Consider the following 19,307-nt stretch of genomic DNA (forward strand, 5'->3'; position numbering starts at 1 on the left):
GCTCTGCCGTTTGGCCTAGCAACAGCTCCAAGGATTTTTACAAAGGTTCTCGGTGCCCTTCTGTCTGTAATCAGAGAACAGGGTATTGTGGTATTTCCTTATTTGGACGATATCTTGGTACTTGCTCAGTCTTCACATTTAGCAGAATCTCATACGAATCGACTTGTGTTGTTTCTTCAAGATCATGGTTGGAGGATCAATTTACAGAAAAGTTCATTGATTCCTCAGACAAGGGTAACCTTTTTAGGTTTCCAGATAGATTCAGCGTCCATGACTCTGTCTCTGACAGACAAGAGACATCTAAAATTGATCTCAGCTTGTCGAAACCTTCAATCACAATCATTCCCTTCGGTAGCCTTTTGCATGGAAATTCTAGGTCTTATGACTGCTGCATTGGACGCGATCCCCTTTGCTCGTTTTCACATGCGACCTCTTCAGCTCTGTATGCTGAACCAGTGGTGCAGGGATTACACAAAGATATCTCAATTAATATCTTTAAAACCGATTGTACGACACTCTCTGACGTGGTGGACAGATCACCATCGTTTAGTTCAGGGGGCTTCTTTTGTTCTTCCGACCTGGACTGTAATTTCAACAGATGCAAGTCTGACAGGTTGGGGAGCTGTTTGGGGGTCTCTGACAGCACAAGGGGTTTGGGAATCTCAGGAGGTGAGATTACCAATCAATATTTTGGAACTCCGTGCAATTTTCAGAGCTCTTCAGTCATGGCCTCTTCTAAAGAGAGAATCGTTCATTTGTTTTCAGACAGACAATGTCACAACTGTGGCATACATCAATCATCAAGGAGGGACTCACAGTCCTCTGGCTATGAAAGAAGTATCTCGAATACTGGTATGGGCGGAATCCAGCTCCTGTCTAGTTTCTGCGGTTCATATCCCAGGTATAGACAATTGGGAAGCGGATTATCTCAGTCGCCAAACGTTACATCCGGGCGAATGGTCTCTTCACCCAGAGGTATTTCTTCAGATTGTTCAAATGTGGGGACTTCCAGAAATAGATCTGATGGCTTCTCATCTAAACAAGAAACTTCCCAGGTATCTGTCCAGATCCAGGGATCCTCAAGCGGAAGCAGTGGATGCATTGTCACTTCCTTGGAAGTATCATCCTGCCTATATCTTTCCGCCTCTAGTTCTTCTTCCAAGAGTAATCTCCAAGATTCTGAAGGAATGCTCGTTTGTTCTGCTGGTTTCTCCAGCATGGCCTCACAGGTTTTGGTATGCGGATCTTGTCCGAATGGCCTCTTGCCAACCGTGGACTCTTCCGTTAAGACCAGACCTTCTGTCGCAAGGTCCTTTTTTTCCATCAGGATCTCAAATCCTTAAATTTAAAGGTATGGAGATTGAACGCTTGATTCTTAGTCAAAGAGGTTTCTCTGACTCTGTGATTAATGCTATGTTACAGGCTCGTAAATCTGTATCTAGGAAGATATATTATAGAGTCTGGAAGACTTACATTTCTTGGTGTTTTTCTCATCATTTTTCCTGGCATTCTTTTAGAATTCCGAGAATTTTACAGTTTCTTCAGGATCTTTTGGATAAAGGTTTGTCTGCAAGTTCCTTGAAAGGACAAATCTCTGCTCTTTCTGTTCTTTTTCACAGAAAGATTGCTAATCTTCCTGATATTCATTGTTTTGTACAAGCTTTGGTTCGTATAAAACCTGTCATTAAGTCAATTTCTCCTCCTTGGAGTTTGAATTTGGTTCTGGGGGCTCTTCAAGCTCCTCCGTTTGAACCTATGCATTCATTGGACATTAAATTACTTTCTTGCAAAGTTTTGTTTCTTTTGGCTATCTCTTCTGCCAGAAGAGTCTCTGAATTATCTGCTCTTTCTTGTGAGTCTCCTTTTCTGATTTTTCATCAGGATAAGGCGGTGTTGCGAACTTCTTTTAGATTTTTACCTAAGGTTGTGAATTCTAACAACATTAGTAGAGAAATTGTGGTTCCTTCATTATGTCCTAATCCTAAGAATTCTAAGGAGAGATCATTGCATTCTTTGGATGTAGTTAGAGCTTTGAAATATTATGTTGAAGCTACTAAGAATTTCCGAAAGACTTCTAGTCTATTTGTTATCTTTTCCGGTTCTAGGAAAGGTCAGAAGGCCTCTGCCATTTCTTTGGCATCTTGGTTGAAATCTTTAATTCATCATGCTTATGTCGAGTCTGGTAAAACTCCGCCTCAAAGGATTACAGCTCATTCTACTAGGTCAGTTTCTACTGACTTGTGGGTGTGGTGAGGGGTGTATTTATAGGCATTTTGAGGTTTGGGAAACTTTGCCCCTCCTGGTAGTAATGTATATCCCATACGTCACTAGCTCATGGACTCTTGCTAATATGAAAGAAATGAATTTATCAGGTAAGTTCTTACATAAATTATGTTTTCTCTTGCTATCTTTATTTGAAAAATAAGGCATCTAAGCTTTTTTCTTGGTTTAGAACTCTGGACAGCATTGTTTTATTGGTGGATGAAAATATCAACCAATCAGCAAGGACAACCCAGGTTGTTCACAAAAAATGGGCCGACATTTAAACTTACATTCTTGCATTTCAAATAAAGATACCAAGAGAATAAAGAAAAATTAATAATAGGCATAAATTACAAAGTTGTTTAAAATGTCATGCTCTACCTGAATCACGAAAGAAAAAATTTGGGTTCAGTGTCCCTTTAAGTAAAAGAGCAATATGGATGTAGGCACATGGGGAAGGGTTCACATACCTTGTCTCAGACTTATAGTCTGAGGTACCATGGATTTGTCTAGCCCTGGTATTTTAATCTTAAAAAAGGCTTTTGAAAATGTAAGCTCCTTGTACAGGTGGCCCTCGGTTTACTCTGGTTCAATTTGCGCCATTTCAGAATAACAACCTTTTCTCCAACATAGGTGTGTCCGGTCCACGGCGTCATCCTTACTTGTGGGATATTCTCCTCCCCAACAGGAAATGGCAAGAGCCCAGCAAAGCTGGTCACATGATCCCTCCTAGGCTCCGCCTTCCCCAGTCATTCTCTTTGCCGTTGTACAGGCAACATCTCCACGGAGATGGCTTAGAGTTTTTTAGTGTTTAACTGTAGTTTTTATTATTCAATCAAGAGTTTGTTATTTTAAAATAGTGCTGGTATGTACTATTTACTCTGAAACAGAAAAGAGATGAAGATTTCTGTTTGTAAGAGGAAAATGATTTTAGCAACCGTTACTAAAATCGATGGCTGTTTCCACACAGGACTGTTGAGAGGAATTAACTTCAGTTGGGGGAAACAGGGAGCAGACTTTTGCTGCTTGAGGTATGACACATTTCTAACAAGACGATGTAATGCTGGAAGCTGTCATTTTCCCTATGGGATCCGGTAAGCCATTTTTATTACATGAAGAGAAAAAAGGGCTTCACAAGGGCTTTTAAGACTGTAGACATTTTCTGGGCTAAAACGATTTATATATAAGCATATTTTATACTCCATAGCCTTGAGGAATTATTTTAATCTTGGGAACTATGTAAAATAACCGGTAGGCACTGTATTGGACACCTTATTCTCTAGGGGCTTTCCCTAATCATAGGCAGAGTCTCATTTTCGCGCCTCTATTGCGCACTTGTTTTTGGGAAGCATGACATGCAGATGCATGTGTGAGGAGCTCTGATACATAGAAAAGACTTTCTGAAGGCGTCATTTGGTATCGTATTCCCCTTTGGGCTTGGTTGGGTCTCAGCAAAGCAGATACCAGGGACTGTAAAGGGGTTAAATATAAAAACGGCTCCGGTTCCGTTATTTTAAGGGTTAAAGCTTCCAAATTTGGTGTGCAATACTTTTAAGGCTTTAAGACACTGTGGTGAAATTTTGGTGAATTTTGAACAATTCCTTCATACTTTTTCACATATGCAGTAATAAAGTGTGTTCAGTTTAAAATTTAAAGTGACAGTAACGGTTTTATTTTAAAACGTTTTTTGTACTTTGTTATCAAGTTTATGCCTGTTTAACATGTCTGAACTACCAGATAGACTGTGTTCTGTATGTGGGGAAGCCAAGGTTCCTTCTCATTTAAATAGATGTGATTTATGTGACACAAAATTTAGAGAAAATGATGCCCAAGATGATTCCTCAAGTGAGGGGAGTAAGCATGGTACTGCATCATCCCCTCCTTCGTCTACACCAGTCTTGCCCACACAGGAGGCCCCTAGTACATCTAGTGCGCCAATACTCCTTACTATGCAACAATTAACGGCTGTAATGGATAATTCTATCAAAAACATTTTAGCCAAAATGCCCACTTATCAGCGAAAGCGCGACTGCTCTGTTTTAGAAAATACTGAAGAGCATGAGGACGCTGATGATATTGGTTCTGAAGTGCCCCTACACCAGTCTGAGGGGGCCAGGGAGGTTTTGTCTGAGGGAGAAATTTCAGATTCAGGGAAAATTTCTCAACAAGCTGAACCTGATGTGATTACATTTAAATTTAAATTGGAACATCTCCGCGCTCTGCTTAAGGAGGTGTTATCTACTCTGGATGATTGTGAGAATTTGGTCATTCCAGAGAAATTATGTAAAATGGACAAGTTCCTAGAGGTCCCGGGGCCCCCCGAAGCTTTTCCTTGGCGGACATTGTAAATAAAGAATGGGAAAGGCCCGGTATACCTTTCGTCCCTCCCCCCATATTTAAGAAATTGTTTCCTATGGTCGACCCCAGAAAGGACTTATGGCAGACAGTCCCCAAGGTCGAGGGGGCGGTTTCTACTCTAAACAAACGCACCACTATACCCATAGAAGATAGTTGTGCTTTCAAAGATCCTATGGATAAAAAATTAGAGGGTTTGCTTAAAAAGATGTTTGTTCAGCAAGGTTACCTTCTACAACCAATTTCATGCATTGTTCCTGTCACTACAGCAGCGTGTTTCTGGTTCGATGAACTAGAAAAGGCGCTCAATAATAATTCTTCTTCTTATGAGGAGATTATGAACAGAATTCATGCTCTCAAATTGGCTAATTCTTTCACCCTAGACGCCACTTTGCAATTGGCTAGGTTAGCGGCGAAAAATTCTGGTTTTGCTATTGTGGCGCGCAGAGCGCTTTGGCTAAAATCTTGGTCAGCGGATGCGTCTTCCAAGAACAAATTGCTTAACATTCCTTTCAAGGGGAAAACGTTGTTTGGCCCTGACTTGAAAGAGATTATCTCTGATATCACTGGGGGCAAGGGCCACGCCCTTCCTCAGGATAGGTCTTTCAAAGCCAAAAATAAACCTAATTTTCGTCCCTTTCGCAGAAACGGACCAGCCCCAAGTGCTACGTCCTCTAAGCAAGAGGGTAATACTTCTCAAGCCAAGCCAGCCTGGAGGCCAATGCAAGGCTGGAACAAAGGAAAGCAGGCCAAGAAACCTGCCACTGCTACCAAGACAGCATGAGATGTTGGCCCCCGATCCGGGACCGGATCTGGTGGGGGGCAGACTCTCTCTCTTCGCTCAGGCTTGGGCAAGAGATGTTCTGGATCCTTGGGCACTAGAAATAGTCTCCCAAGGTTATCTTCTGGAATTCAAGGGGCTTCCCCCAAGGGGGAGGTTCCACAGGTCTCAATTGTCTTCAGACCTCATAGAAAAACAGGCATTCTTACATTGTGTAGAAGACCTGTTAAAAATGGGAGTGATTCATCCTGTTCCATTAGGAGAACAAGGAATGGGGTTCTACTCCAATCTGTTCGTAGTTCCCAAAAAAGAGGGAACATTCAGACCAATCTTAGATCTCAAGATCCTAAACAAGTTTCTCAAGGTTCCATCGTTCAAAATGGAAACCATTCGAACAATTCTTCCTTCCATCCAGGAAGGTCAATTCATGACCACTGTGTATTTAAAGGATGCGTATCTACATATTCCTATCCACAAGGAACATCATCGGTTCCTAAGGTTCGCATTCCTGGACAAGCATTACCAGTTTGTGGCACTTCCGTTCGGATTAGCCACTGCTCCAAGAATTTTCACAAAGGTACTAGGGTCCCTTCTAGCGGTGCTAAGACCAAGGGGCATTGCAGTAGTACCTTACTTGGACGACATTCTGATTCAAGCGTCGTCCCTTCCACAAGCAAAGGCTCACACGGACATTGTCCTGGCCTTTCTCAGATCTCACGGGTGGAAAGTGAACGTAGAAAAAAGTTCGCTATCTCAGTCAACAAGGGTTCCCTTCTTGGGAACAATAATAGACTCCTTAGAAATGAGGATTTTTCTGACAGAGGCCAGAAAATCAAAAATTCTAAACTCTTGTCAAATACTTCATTCTGTCCCTCTTCCTTCCATAGCGCAGTGCATGGAAGTAATAGGTTTGATGGTAGCGGCAATGGACATAGTTCCTTTTGCGCGAATTCATCTAAGACCATTACAACTGTGCATGCTCAGTCAGTGGAATGGGGACTATACAGACTTGTCTCCGACGATACAAGTAGATTAGAGGACCAGAGATTCACTCCGTTGGTGGCTGTCCCTGGACAACCTGTCACAGGGGATGAGCTTCCGCAGACCAGAGTGGGTCATTGTCACGACCGACGCCAGTCTGGTGGGCTGGGGCGCGGTCTGGGGACCCCTGAAAGCTCAGGGTCTTTGGTCTCGGGAAGAATCTCTTCTCCCGATAAATATTCTGGAACTGAGAGCGATATTCAATGCTCTCAAGGCTTGGCCTCAGCTAGCAAAGTCCAAGTTCATACGGTTTCAATCAGACAACATGACGACTGTTGCGTACATCACCCATCAGGGGGGAACAAGGAGTTCCCTGGCGATGGAAGAAGTGACCAAAATCATTCAATGGGCGGAGACTCACTCCTGCCACTTGTCTGCAATCCACATCCCAGGAGTGGAAAATTGGGAAGCGGATTTTCTGAGTCGTCAGACATTTCATCCGGGGGAGTGGGAACTCCATCCGGAAATCTTTGCCCAAATAACTCAATTGTGGGGCATTCCAGACATGGATCTGATGGCCTCTCGTCAGAACTTCAAGGTTCCTTGCTACGGGTCCAGATCCAGGGATCCCAAGGCGACTCTAGTAGATGCACTAGTAGCACCTTGGACCTTCTAACTAGCTTATGTATTCCCGCCGTTTCCTCTCATCCCCAGGCTGGTAGCCAGGATCAATCAGGAGAGGGCATCTGTGATCTTGATAGCTCCTGCGTGGCCACGCAGGACTTGGTATGCAGACCTGGTGAATATGTCATCGGCTCCACCATGGAAGCTACCTTTGAGACGAGACCTTCTTGTTCAAGGTCCGTTCGAACATCCGAATCTGGTCTCACTCCAACTGACTGCTTGGAGATTGAACGCTTGATCTTATCAAAGCGAGGGTTCTCAGATTCTGTCATTGATACTCTTGTTCAGGCCAGAAAGCCTGTAACTAGAAAAATCTACCACAAAATATGGAAAAAATATATCTGTTGGTGTGAATCTAAAGGATTCCCTTGGGACAAGGTAAAAATTCCTAAGATTCTATCCTTTCTTCAAGAAGGTTTGGAGAAAGGATTATCTGCAAGTTCTTTGAAGGGACAGATTTCTGCCTTGTCTGTGTTACTTCACAAAAAGCTGGCAGCTGTGCCAGATGTTCAAGCCTTTGTTCAGGCTCTGGTTAGAATCAAGCCTGTTTACAAACATTTGACTCCTCCTTGGAGTCTCAATTTAGTTCTTTCAGTTCTTCAGGGGGTTCCGTTTGAACCCTTACATTCCGTTGATATTAAGTTATTATCTTGGAAAGTTTTGTTTTTGGTTGCAATTTCTTCTGCTAGAAGAGTTTCAGAATTATCTGCTCTGCAGTGTTCTCCTCCTTATCTGGTGTTCCATGCAGATAAGGTGGTTTTACGTACTAAACCTGGTTTTCTTCCGAAAGGATTTTAGACAAACATCTTCTTTGTTTGTTGTTTATTCTGGTAAAAGGAGAGGTCAAAAAGCAACTTCTACCTCTCTCTCTTTTTGGATTAAAAGCATCATCAGATTGGCTTACGAGACTGCTGGACGGCAGCCTCCTGAAAGAATCACAGCTCATTCTACTAGGGCTGTGGCTTCCACATGGGCCTTCAAGAACGAGGCTTCTGTTGATCAGATATGTAAGGCAGCGACTTGGTCTTCACTGCACACTTTTACTAAATTTTACAAATTTGATACTTTTGCTTCTTCTGAGGCTATTTTTGGGAGAAAGGTTTTGCAAGCCGTGGTGCCTTCCATCTAGGTGACCTGATTTGCTCCCTCCCTTCATCCGTGTCCTAAAGCTTTGGTATTGGTTCCCACAAGTAAGGATGACGCCGTGGACCGGACACACCTATGTTGGAGAAAACCGAATTAATATTTACCTGATAAATGACTTTCTCCAACGGTGTGTCCGGTCCACGGCCCGCCCTGGTTTTTTAATCAGGTCTGATAATTTATTTTCTTTAACTACAGTCACCACGGTATCATATGATTTCTCCTATGCAAATATTCCTCCTTTACGTCGGTCGAATGACTGGGAAGGCGGAGCCTAGGAGGGATCATGTGACCAGCTTTGCTGGGCTCTTTGCCATTTCCTGTTGGGGAGGAGAATATCCCACAAGTAAGGATGACGCCGTGGACCGGACACACCGTTGGAGAAAGTAATTTATCAGGTAAACATAAATTCTGTTTTTTTTCAGTCATGTGACTGCTATTAAAACATTGACTGCTATTGAAAGCATTGAGAAACATGGCATACATTAAAATAGCCAGTAGGTGGAGCTGTCAGCTTGTATTGCTGCAAAGACATGCAAAGCCAAGCAAGCCAGACGTGATCAATGGATCAGCTTTCAAATGAACAAGATCTAGCAGCCACTTCCCTTAGCTGCAGACTCAATGCAGAGAACTGTTTGCAGAAAAAGGCAAGTAAAATTTTTTTTTGTTCATTAAACTTAGTTTGATGATGATACAGTCTGTTGTGTGATTAAACACAGGCAGGCTCAAATTAATCAGTGTATAACCAGACCTGAGCAATGGAGCCGTTTTTAAAGGAACAAGATCTAGCAGCCACTTTCCTTAGCTGCAGACTCAATGCAGAGAACTGTATGCAGAAAAATGCAAGTAAAAAAAAACGTTTTTGTTCATTAAACTTAGTTTGATGATGGTACAGTCTGTGTGATAATTTTATTAGGTGCGGTTTAGCAAATGTTTTTGTTCATTAAACTTAGTTTGATGATGATACAATTTATTTTATTTGGTTTATAATGCTGTTTACCATTTAAAGTCTTCATTTCAAAGCTTTAAAAATAATGTATTTGGTGTTACTTATGTATATGTATGTATGTATGTAAATATATATATATACACACACAGTATGTGTGTGTGTATGTATATATATATATATATATGTATATGTGTGTATATATATATATTCTTCTTAAAAGGGAAGAGTTCACATCTGCATTCATTACTTTTGGGAAATACAGAACCTGGCCACCAGGAGGAGGCAAAAACACCACAGCCAAAGGCTTAAATACCTCCCCCACTTCCCTCATCCTCCAGTCATTCTTTGCCTGTCGTCACAGGAGGTTGGCAGAGAAGTGTCAGAAGTCGAGAGAGTCTCTCATGGAGGGTAGTACTCTTCATAATGGGACTGGAGTTTTAAGTAATCCTGTCAGCCTCTCAGTGAGAGCATGGATGAAAGTTAGAGTCCGGAGATGCTGGGAGAGTTTTCCTGCGAACACATCCCAACTCATATTAACATATCCTTGGTAATCAGCGTTGATGAGTTTCACTGCCTACCTTTCTTCACTCAAGTCCATATCAGAAGCAAGGCTATCTGTCACACTTGAAGGGCCGTGTTCCTGTTCCACAGCATAGATTCCGGTAAGATCGTTTCATTTTATTTCGATATGTGAATGTAATGTTAACGAAACAAGGTAGGGTCCCAGTGGGACTCCTTTTATCTTAATAAGGAATCATGGCTTGTGACGGGTGCGGTTACGTTGTTATTCACTTCCGTATGCTGTCTGTGGGCGACTGAGAGAGTCTTGCTCATGGGTTGTCTTGTTCACAGGAGGTGGTGAGTGCCCCAGCCTTTGGGGGTGTTATAGGGTGTCAGTTTTGTCATTTTTGTAAACCTAAGATTATGGAGGATTCTGATATGCGCGACACGGATGCCTCCGATACGGAGGAGGTGTCTTGTGGTGAATATGAAATGGCCCGGGTAATCAATGCCTATTAGTTATGTTACGATTGCCTTTCTAGAGTACTCTCTTCTCCCGAGCTTAGAGTGCGTTGAGCCCTCCGCCTCTGAGGTTTCCATGACCTGTGAAGCGAGTGCCCCAGCTCATTTCCCAACTACGAAAGCAGGTGTCCCTATGGCCTCTACTCCTCCGGGGGGTGGCTTGTTTCCACCAGAGGTTACAGCACGGTTCCGCATGGCCATTTCTATGGCTCCGAATTATTTATATCTCCCAAGTGAAGTATTTCTAAGATACTGTCTGTGTTCTGTTAACCTTGACCCGTCGAGCGTGTGATTGCCCGATTCAGTTCGGCCTTCTGGGGAAGCGTTGGCCCCTGAGGCTTCAGGGGCCCCTATCTCGGGTCCAGGGTCTTCAGTTGATCCGGCGAGGGATGATTTTGCCTTCCGTTATAGGCTGGCTCGCCTTAGTGTTCTTTTAAGACATGTTTTGGCAATGTTGGAGGATCCCAGTCCTAGCGGGCCGACGGATCCGAGGCCTTAGAAGCTGGATGGCAAAATGGATATGACGTTTTGGGATGAAGCCAATCTCCTTAACGTCGCCGTTTTTCTTTTTCTTTTTTTTCGGTTCCAGTTCTGAGCTTGGGTGAATGGTGCTTTTCATCGGCTGGTCTCGTTGTCATCTTGGGCGTTCACCTGATGGCTGCTGCCTTCATTTTATTTTGTTTGATCCGGATGGATGTTTAATTTTTTTTTTTTTTTCTTAAGCTCATGTCTGTTAGATTTTTGTTTTTATGAACGTTCTTCTCTGGAACTGATACTTGCGATTTAGGTTGCGTGGGCACTTCCTCGGAAGTTGCGCACTTGTTGAATAGAATGTTTTTCTAGTTCATTTATCGATCCTTCGGGACTTATTTTCTTGGGCAGATCTAGAGTGTCCTTATACCAGGCAGGTACTGGTCGGATACTTTTTTGGCTGTTACCAGGTTTCATGTCGCCCTTGTGGTGCTGATTAATCCTGCTGAATTCTGAATGTCTTTTGGCCTATTCTATGGACTCCAGGCTCGGATCCTACCAATGTATGAGGCCTGTTGTTTAAATACAACCCCTGGGTACGGAGGGTTATGAGTGCCAATCTAGGTTGGTTGTTCGGGCTTCTTGCCTAGGATACGGATCTGTTTTTGCAAACATCATTGTGGTTCCTCAAGGATTCAGAACAGTTATTTCATTCTTTGGAGTTGGGAGATGTGTGTGATCTATGTGGTCTGATTTGCTTTTTCAGTCGAGTTTCTTCCTGACTGTTTAGCCTATTAAGCATTTTATTGGCGGAGTTTCCTTCCTTCCTGCCTCGGGTGGATCATATGGTCTGGATGCGCGGGCATGTTTTTTCTCTGCTAAGAGTTGTGTTACTCTAAGAGTTGGTGTGCAGGGGTTCCCTGCCCTCTGTGGGGAGCTGCAAAGCTCCAGCTTTTGCCTGCTTAAAGAAGATTTTGGAAGATAGATCCTTCAAGGATCTCTGGCGGTTGCCTCTTCCATTACCTCTTCCATTACCCTTAGTCTGACCATGGTCTCGACGTTCGGGTATCTTTCCGTCCTCATTGCAACTCTAGCCTTGGGGCTTGTCAGTAAAGATGCAAGGTCGGTAACAGAGGGCCGACCCTTCTGGGGTCAGGTAGTTGACCATTTATCTTCGATGCTCCGTTAGGGGCTTTGTGGGCGGTGACTTCAGTTCGATTCAGTTCTCTGGGATGGCGAGCAGGGTACAGAGTTCTCATTCGACTTCAGCTGTTGGTTGCTACCTTGCCTATGCGTGTAGCACGTATTAACGCTTGCCTATAAGATTTCTTTGCGATCCAAGTTCCCTGGGTGCTGAATCTTAGACCGTTAAGGAAGTCTTTTGTGACTCTTGGGTTGGAGGCTATTACTAGATCACCAAGTCTACCGACTTTAGAGGTGCTTTCCTCCTTGTAGGAGGCAGCTTAAGGTTCCTCTGGATGCTGCATCTTCGATTGATTCCATTTTCAGGGACCCTGACCAAGGTCTGTGTCTCTCCTTGAATGAGTGTGGACGGTTCGATCTTACGCTAGATGTTTGTGGTCCTGCGGGCCTCTCTCCATAGAGGCTGGGGCTCTGTGAGAGATGCCTATTGTTTGGCGGCTTAGGCTTTAGGTCCGTCTGACGGTTCCCTACTGTTCTTCTGGCACATTTACGCTGTTCCTGTAGACTCCAGGTATCTTCACCTGGGTTGGCGATATGGCCGAGGGGTGTCTCCTCTATGGTAGGGTGGTTTTCCCTGGTTTATATCCCTTCTCTTCTAGAGCGTGGGTACTGTTATCCGGGTTCGGAGTTACCTTAGTATTCGGAGCGTCCTGTGGGTCCTTTTGTGGCTTGCCTTGTAAGGGTCTTTTCCCTTCTTGCGTTTCAGAACCCTGGAGGGGGAGTTGCGCTGTAGTGACTGGTTCCTCTGTTCCTGCAGCGAGAGGCTGAGGGTTTGATCCCTATGGGGCTCCTGCTATATGTTGGATTCTGATATATGGATGCTGAGGGTCTGAGGGCCTTCTTCCCTTGGGAAGTGTTCCTTGTTTTGAGAGAAGACGGCAGTGTAGGGGGTTTCGTACCCAAGCACAATGTCTATTGTAATAACGGTCAGCGGTCTAACCGTGGGCTTTGTTCCTACGTTGACCCTTCCTGGGACTCTTGTCTTTGGTTTTGACTAGCCTTTGGGCTGGGACCATTATTCTAGAGGGAAGATTAAAGGTCGGTTACTCTATGCAGGGTTGACCTTTTTTTTTCAAGAGTCGGTTCTCTCCTTTGTGGGAGGTCATGGATGTCGTCCTCCTTTTCCACTGGGGTTTGGTGCTGGGAGGGGACGCTCCTTGGAGCCTGATATTCGGAGGGTTGTGAGATCTTGGAAGGTTTGCAGTTGAATTCAGCTACAGCTAATTGCACTTTGTCTGGGTGTTAGTAAGCTTTGAAACGCCTTTTGGTGTTTGGGTTTAGCAACGTTTAATCAGCTTGCTACCTGGAAGCTGGTCATTGGGAGTTCCTGTTCAGACTGTTGGTGTTTTTTTTGGAGAACTCTTTACTAGCTGCTGGGATAGTTATCCTATTTCTGTTGTCTAGCTTGCAGGTCTAGATCTATTATGAGGCAAGTGCAGTTAACTGGGCTTCAGGTTTTCTCCTGTGTCTATTTTTTTAGGGTGTCGAGTAATCAGGCTGAGGTGCCTCTTGAAAGGGGCCGCCTTTTGTACCCACCCGTTGTTTGCATTCAGTGTCCTCTAGCTTGGGTATTCTTTTCCCAAAAGTAATGAATGCAGCTATGGACTCTTCCCTTTTTAAGAAGAAAAACATAAATTATGCTTACCTGATAATTTCATTTTCTTCTGAAGGGAAGAGTCCACAGCTCCCGCCCGTGTTTTTATCTGAGGCGGCTGTCGTTTTTTTTGTTCTTTTGGCACCTTTTTTCACCCTGATATTTCTCCTACTGTTCCTTGTTCCCTCGGCAGAATGACTGGAGGATGAGGAAAGTTCGGGAGGTATTTAAGCCGTTGGCTGGGGTATTATGCCTCCTCCTGGTGCCCAGGCTCTGTATTTCCCAAAAGTAATGAATGCAGCTGTGGACTATTCCCTTCAGAACAAAATGAAATTATCAGGTAAGCATAATTTTACTTTTTGTAATGCAGCACTTAATTGCTGATATACTGTGCATATATAAAACGTTTGTGTGTGCTGCTATATACTTTTGCATATATAGAATGTTTGTGTGCGCTGCTATATACTGTGCATATATAAACATTTATTGTGTGCTGCTAAATACTGTGCATATATAGATTTGTTTGCTGCTATATACGTTGCATATATAGAATGTTTATTGTGTGTGCTTCTATATACTGTGCATATATAAATATTCATTGTGTATGCTGCTATATACTGTGCATATATAGAATGTTTATTGTATTTGCAGTCGGTAATTCTTTTATGCTGTGTGTTTTTGAAATCTGTTAATTTGGGGCATATGTTATTTCTGGATATTCTTGTGTCAAATGCATATAAAGCTCCATTTCACAGTCGCCCATGTAATGCACACATGTATCCATCTTGTGGAATATGTCAGGTATGCAGAGAGTTTAATAAGAGGCGGTAATATTCCTAAACCTGTGCACTAGAGGCTCCTTTGTTCAGCTGTTGTATAGAATGATTACAAATAACCCGTTTAAGTGTACAATACTTTATATTCCCCCTGGTGCTGCACACAACTGTTAATTAGCACAAATTACTGTCATTTTGGTCTATATTTAACTATATGACACCATGGTGTGCGCCATGTTTCTTGTTAATTTCAGGTGTTTATTTGATTGTCAGCGTGAGATGCTGCGTTAAGCTGTCTGTGAATTACTGCGTCTCGCGTGCCAGTTATATATGAGAGACCATTGGCACATTTTATTTCTCTATTAAACACAATGCATGGACACTGTATTAAACAAAACCAGCCTTCAGCAGGGCCACCAGGTGCCCACTGTCCCCTTTTCACCCTGAATTTTCAGCAGCAGGAGCCCCACATGCTGTTGATTTGTGTTTATATCCGGAGCTTGTCTGGGATTCTTGTGTGAGCAATGAGTTCTATTCAGAGTTTGTGTTTAGGGCAGAGGGTATGGCAGCACCGTATGATGGGCCATAGGCTCTGTGCCATATGAAAAGGTGCACGTGCATTGTCCATTTCAGGGCGGGTGAGTACACCTGTCCAATCCTGAGAGCCAGAAGCCATGGATTTTATATACTAACTTTTTTTATTTATATTGTGTGTGTGTAGAAGTATAAAATATGACTGCCTATTTATATTACTGTTGTTTCCCGTGATTAGCTTCTTAATTCGTATTTGCTGGCTCCTAAAAAATAAAAATAAAAATAAAAAAGCTCCTGGTTTAGAAATTCTGTTAATATAACTTTTTTTTTTTTAATAATAATATATTAAACCAGCTGTTTTCTAACCTGTCTTAAGGACTCCCCAACAGACCAGATTTTCAGGATTACCTTGGGTGACAGAAGTTAAGAACCATGTTTAATAATCAGCCGATTATTTCACCTGTGCTCTGGTTCAGATATTCTGAAAATCTGAGCCTGTGGACAGGTTTAAAAACCCCTGATTGAAACAAATCGTATATGCTTGGATACATACACATTCAATCCATTAATCAGTATAAAAAGAGAGGTACATCTTGTGTTGGTAGTGGGCCTGTGTAAAGAAAAAATAGGAATTGTAGGCTGCATTGTGGCCCTAGGGCCTTGTTTTAGACAGTTCTACATGCTATGTGGTAGTAAGGAGCCGCCAGTGACAAGTCTGCCTTAGTTGCTGTTTCAACTTTAAAATGATTGACAAACTGCATCTCACACCTAATCCCCTCCGGATTGGATTTTAGATTTCTTGTTTATATGCTTTAAGTAGGGCAACTGAACCCTGTACTCCACAGTGCTATTTAAGTGTGACCCTGAGTATTCTCCTGCACCCTGCAGTCTCTGATAGGGAGCAAGTCGTGCTCAGGGTCACCGAGTGTGACCCTGAGCACGACTTGCTCCCTGTGCTCTCTGAGAGTGACCCTGAGCACGACTTGCTCCCTGAGAGTGACCCTAAGCACAACTTGCTCTCCTGCTGCCTGTGCCCTGAGAGTGACCCGAGTACTCTCCTAATGCCTGTGCCCTCTGAGAGTGACCCTAAGTACTCTCCTGCTTTCTGCTCTGAAAGTGACCCGAGTACTCTCCTTCTCCCTGTGCTATCTGAGAGTGACCCCGAGTACTCTCCTGCTTCCTGCGCTCTCTGTGAGTGACCCAGAGTACTCTCCTGCTCTTTGTGAGTGACCCAGAGTACTCTCCTGCTCTCTGTGAGTGACCCTGAGTACTCTCCTGCTCCCTGCGCTCTCTGTGAGTGACCCTTAGTACTCTCCTCCCTGAGTGACCCTAAATACTCTCCTGCTCCCTGTGCTCTCTGAGAGTGGCCCTGAGCATGACTTGCTCCCTGCGGTCTCTGAGAGTGACCCTGAGCACTTTCTCCCTGTGCTCTCTGAGAGTGGCCCTGAGTACTCTCCTGCTCCCTGCGCTCTGAGTGACACTAAGTACTCTCCTGCTCCCTTTCCTCTCTGAGTACTACTTGCTTCCTGCTCTCTGAGTGACCCTGTGCACTCTCCTGCTTCCTGCGCTCTTGGTGACCCTGAGTACTCTCCTGCTTCCTGCGCTCTGGGTGACCCTGAGTACTCTCCTGCTCTTTTTGAGTGACCCTGAGTACTCTCCTGCTCCCTGCGCTCTGAGTGACCCCGAGTACTCTCCTGTTCCCTGCGCTCTGAGTGACCCCGAGTACTCTCCTGTTCCCTGCGCTCTCTGAGAGTGACCTTGAATGTTCTCCTGCTCCCTTTCTGAGTGACCCTGAGTACTCTCCTGCTCCCTTTCCTCTCTGAGTACTACTTGCTTCCTGCTCTCTGAGTGACCCTGTGCACTCTCCTGCTTCCTGCGCTCTGGGTGACCCTGTGCACTCTCCTGCTTCCTGCGCTCTGGGTGACCCTGTGCACTCTCCTGCTTCCTGCGCTCTGGGTGACCCTGTGCACTCTCCTGCTTCCTGCGCTCTGGGTGACCCTGTGCACTCTCCTGCTTCCTGCGCTCTGGGTGACCCTGTGCACTCTCCTGCTTCCTGCGCTCTGGGTGACCCTGTGCACTTTCCTGCTTCCTGCGCTCTGGGTGACCATGTGCACTCTCCTGCTTCCTGCGCTCTGGGTGACCATGTGCACTCTCCTGCTTCCTGCGCTCTGGGTGACCATGTGCACTCTCCTGCTTCCTGCGCTCTGGGTGACCATGTGCACTCTCCTGCTTCCTGCGCTCTGGGTGACCATGTGCACTCTCCTGCTTCCTGCGCTCTGGGTGACCATGTGCACTCTCCTGCTTCCTGCGCTCTGGGTGACCCTGTGCACTCTCCTGCTTCCTGCGCTCTGGGTGACCATGTGCACTCTCCTGCTTCCTGCGCTCTGGGTGACCATGTGCACTCTCCTGCTTCCTGCGCTCTGGGTGACCATGTGCACTCCCCTGCTTCCTGCCCTCTGGGTGAGTACTCTAATGCTCATTTTCTGAGTGACCCTGAATACTCCCCTGCTTCCTTTCTGAGTGACCCTAAGTACTCTCCTGTTCCCTTTCCTCTCTGAGTACTACTTGATCCCTGCATTCTGTGTGACCCTGAGTACTCTCCTGCTTCCTGTGCTTTAGGTGACCCTGAGCACTCTCCTGCTTTCTGCACTCTGTGTGACCCTGAGTACTCTTCTGCTTTCTACGTGACCCTGAGTACTCTCCTTCTTCCTTTCTGAGTGACCCTGAGCACTCTCCTTCTTTCTGCACTCTGTGTGACCCTGAGTACTCTTCTGCTTTCTACGTGACCCTGAGTACTCTCCTTCTTCCTTTCTGAGTGACCCTGAGTACTCTCCTGCTTCCTGTGCTTTAGGTGACCCTGAGCGCACTCCTGCTTTCTGCACTCTGTGTGACCCTGAGTACTCTTCTGCTTTCTACGTGACCCTGAGTATTCTCCTTCTTCCTTTCTGAGTGACCCTGAGTACTCTCCTGCTTCCTGTGCTCTAGGTGACCCGAAGTACTCTCCTGTTCCCTTTCCTCTCTGAGTACTACTTGATCCCTGCATTCTGTGTGACCCTGAGTACTCTCCTGCTTTCTACGTGACCCTGAGTACTCTCCTGCTTTCTACGTGACCCTGAGTACTCTCCTGCTTCCTGTGCTCTAGGTGACCCTGAGTACTCTACTGCTCCCTTTCTGAGTGACCATGAGTACTCTACTGCTTTCTTTCCTCTCTGAGTACTACTTACTCCCTGCACTCTCTTAGTATGACCCTGAGCACAGTTTGTTCCCTGTGCTCTCTTAGAGTGACCCAGTGCTGTGACTATATTTTTCAGCTGCACTGTCATATTTTTATCTGGGTCTGTGTAGTGCTGGCCCCATGCCCCCACCTCCTCCATGTAGTGGGCTCCTGGCCTGCCCTGTTATTTGCTGTTGCCACTCAGATATCTGAAGCTCAGGAAGGGATTGTGTTTGGTGTCAGTGATTTGCTGTCACCCATATCAGGCATATGTTACTATTTATATGAGTGCTGAGTGTACTCAGGTGGGGTCACAGAGCTCTCAGCCCTCGGATGAGCAGCAGTTTTAACAAAATAACTAAGGCTATAGCTGTATTATGGGCACCATGGCGCTACGTGCAATTACTTGCGAATGAAGTGAACACTTAGTATTTTCTTTGGTTACAACCCATCTATACCTCATCTGCCAGCTTCACCCCGTCTGGATAACTTTATACACACCCCATAACACCATGATGAAAAGAAGGCAAGAGAGACTGGGAGCGCCGAGCCTGCGGATCAAGTAAGCACCACCGAGGGGACTACTGGGGTATTTATGTCACACCCCAGACACCTGCAGGGAAATTATCTTCAACTGATCCACAACAAGTCATTTGGGATAATTCTTGTTTGTGTTTGAACCTTCTAAGTTCAGTAACCAATGGCTTTGTCAAATCCTGCAGCCAGGTTTATCCCAGGCTCCTTTTTCTATATTTGCCAAACAAAAGCCCTTGTTAGGTCCTAAGCCATACAGCTGGCTCCTCAATTCTCGTTTTTTCTCCTTTGTTTAATGTGTATTTGATAATCCCTGTAATAGCCCATAGACTCTGGTTTTAAAATAATAAATGTATGCAGCAGACACAGACTTTTTAATATATCTCATCATTAGGTCAAAAACGACAAAATGATAAATTAATTCTACCCACAGACATTTTATGCTGTGCACTTGTCACAAATGGCTAATTCTGTGCTTTTCATATTAAAATGTCATGTACAGTATATGAAACTACACAGGGTTGTGCCTATCATGTATTAAAATGATATTAAAAGGCCACTAAACCCAAAATCTTTCTTTCATGATTCAGATAGAACATACAAATTTAAACAACATTACAATTTACTTCTATTATTTATTTTGCTTAATTTTTTAGATATCCTTATTTGAAGAAAAAGCAATGCACATGGTGAGCCAATCACATGAGGCTTCTATGTGCAGCAACCAATCAGCAGCTACTGAGCATATATAGATATGCTTTTCAGCAATGAATATCAAGAGAATAAAACAAATTAGATAATAG

General features: G+C 44.4%; 1 protein-coding gene across 7 annotated transcripts in view; it reads left to right on the forward strand.

Annotated features, from left to right (window-relative positions):
• Window positions 1-19,307, forward strand: part of LOC128640941 (microtubule-associated serine/threonine-protein kinase 2) — a 538,333-nt gene that overhangs the window by 229,903 nt on the left and 289,123 nt on the right. The window contains exon 1 of one of the 7 annotated variants that reach the window (XM_053693412.1): window positions 18,259-18,532. The exons of the other annotated variants lie outside the window; for them this stretch is intronic. Coding sequence (XP_053549387.1) covers window positions 18,483-18,532 — 50 coding nt within the window. The 5' untranslated portion in view covers window positions 18,259-18,482. Of the gene's footprint in view, window positions 1-18,258; window positions 18,533-19,307 lie in introns of those variants that run through there. 7 annotated transcript variants of the gene reach the window in all.

The sequence above is a fragment of the Bombina bombina genome, chromosome 10 (assembly GCF_027579735.1).
Source record: "Bombina bombina isolate aBomBom1 chromosome 10, aBomBom1.pri, whole genome shotgun sequence".
Classification (NCBI taxonomy): Eukaryota; Metazoa; Chordata; class Amphibia; order Anura; family Bombinatoridae; genus Bombina; species Bombina bombina.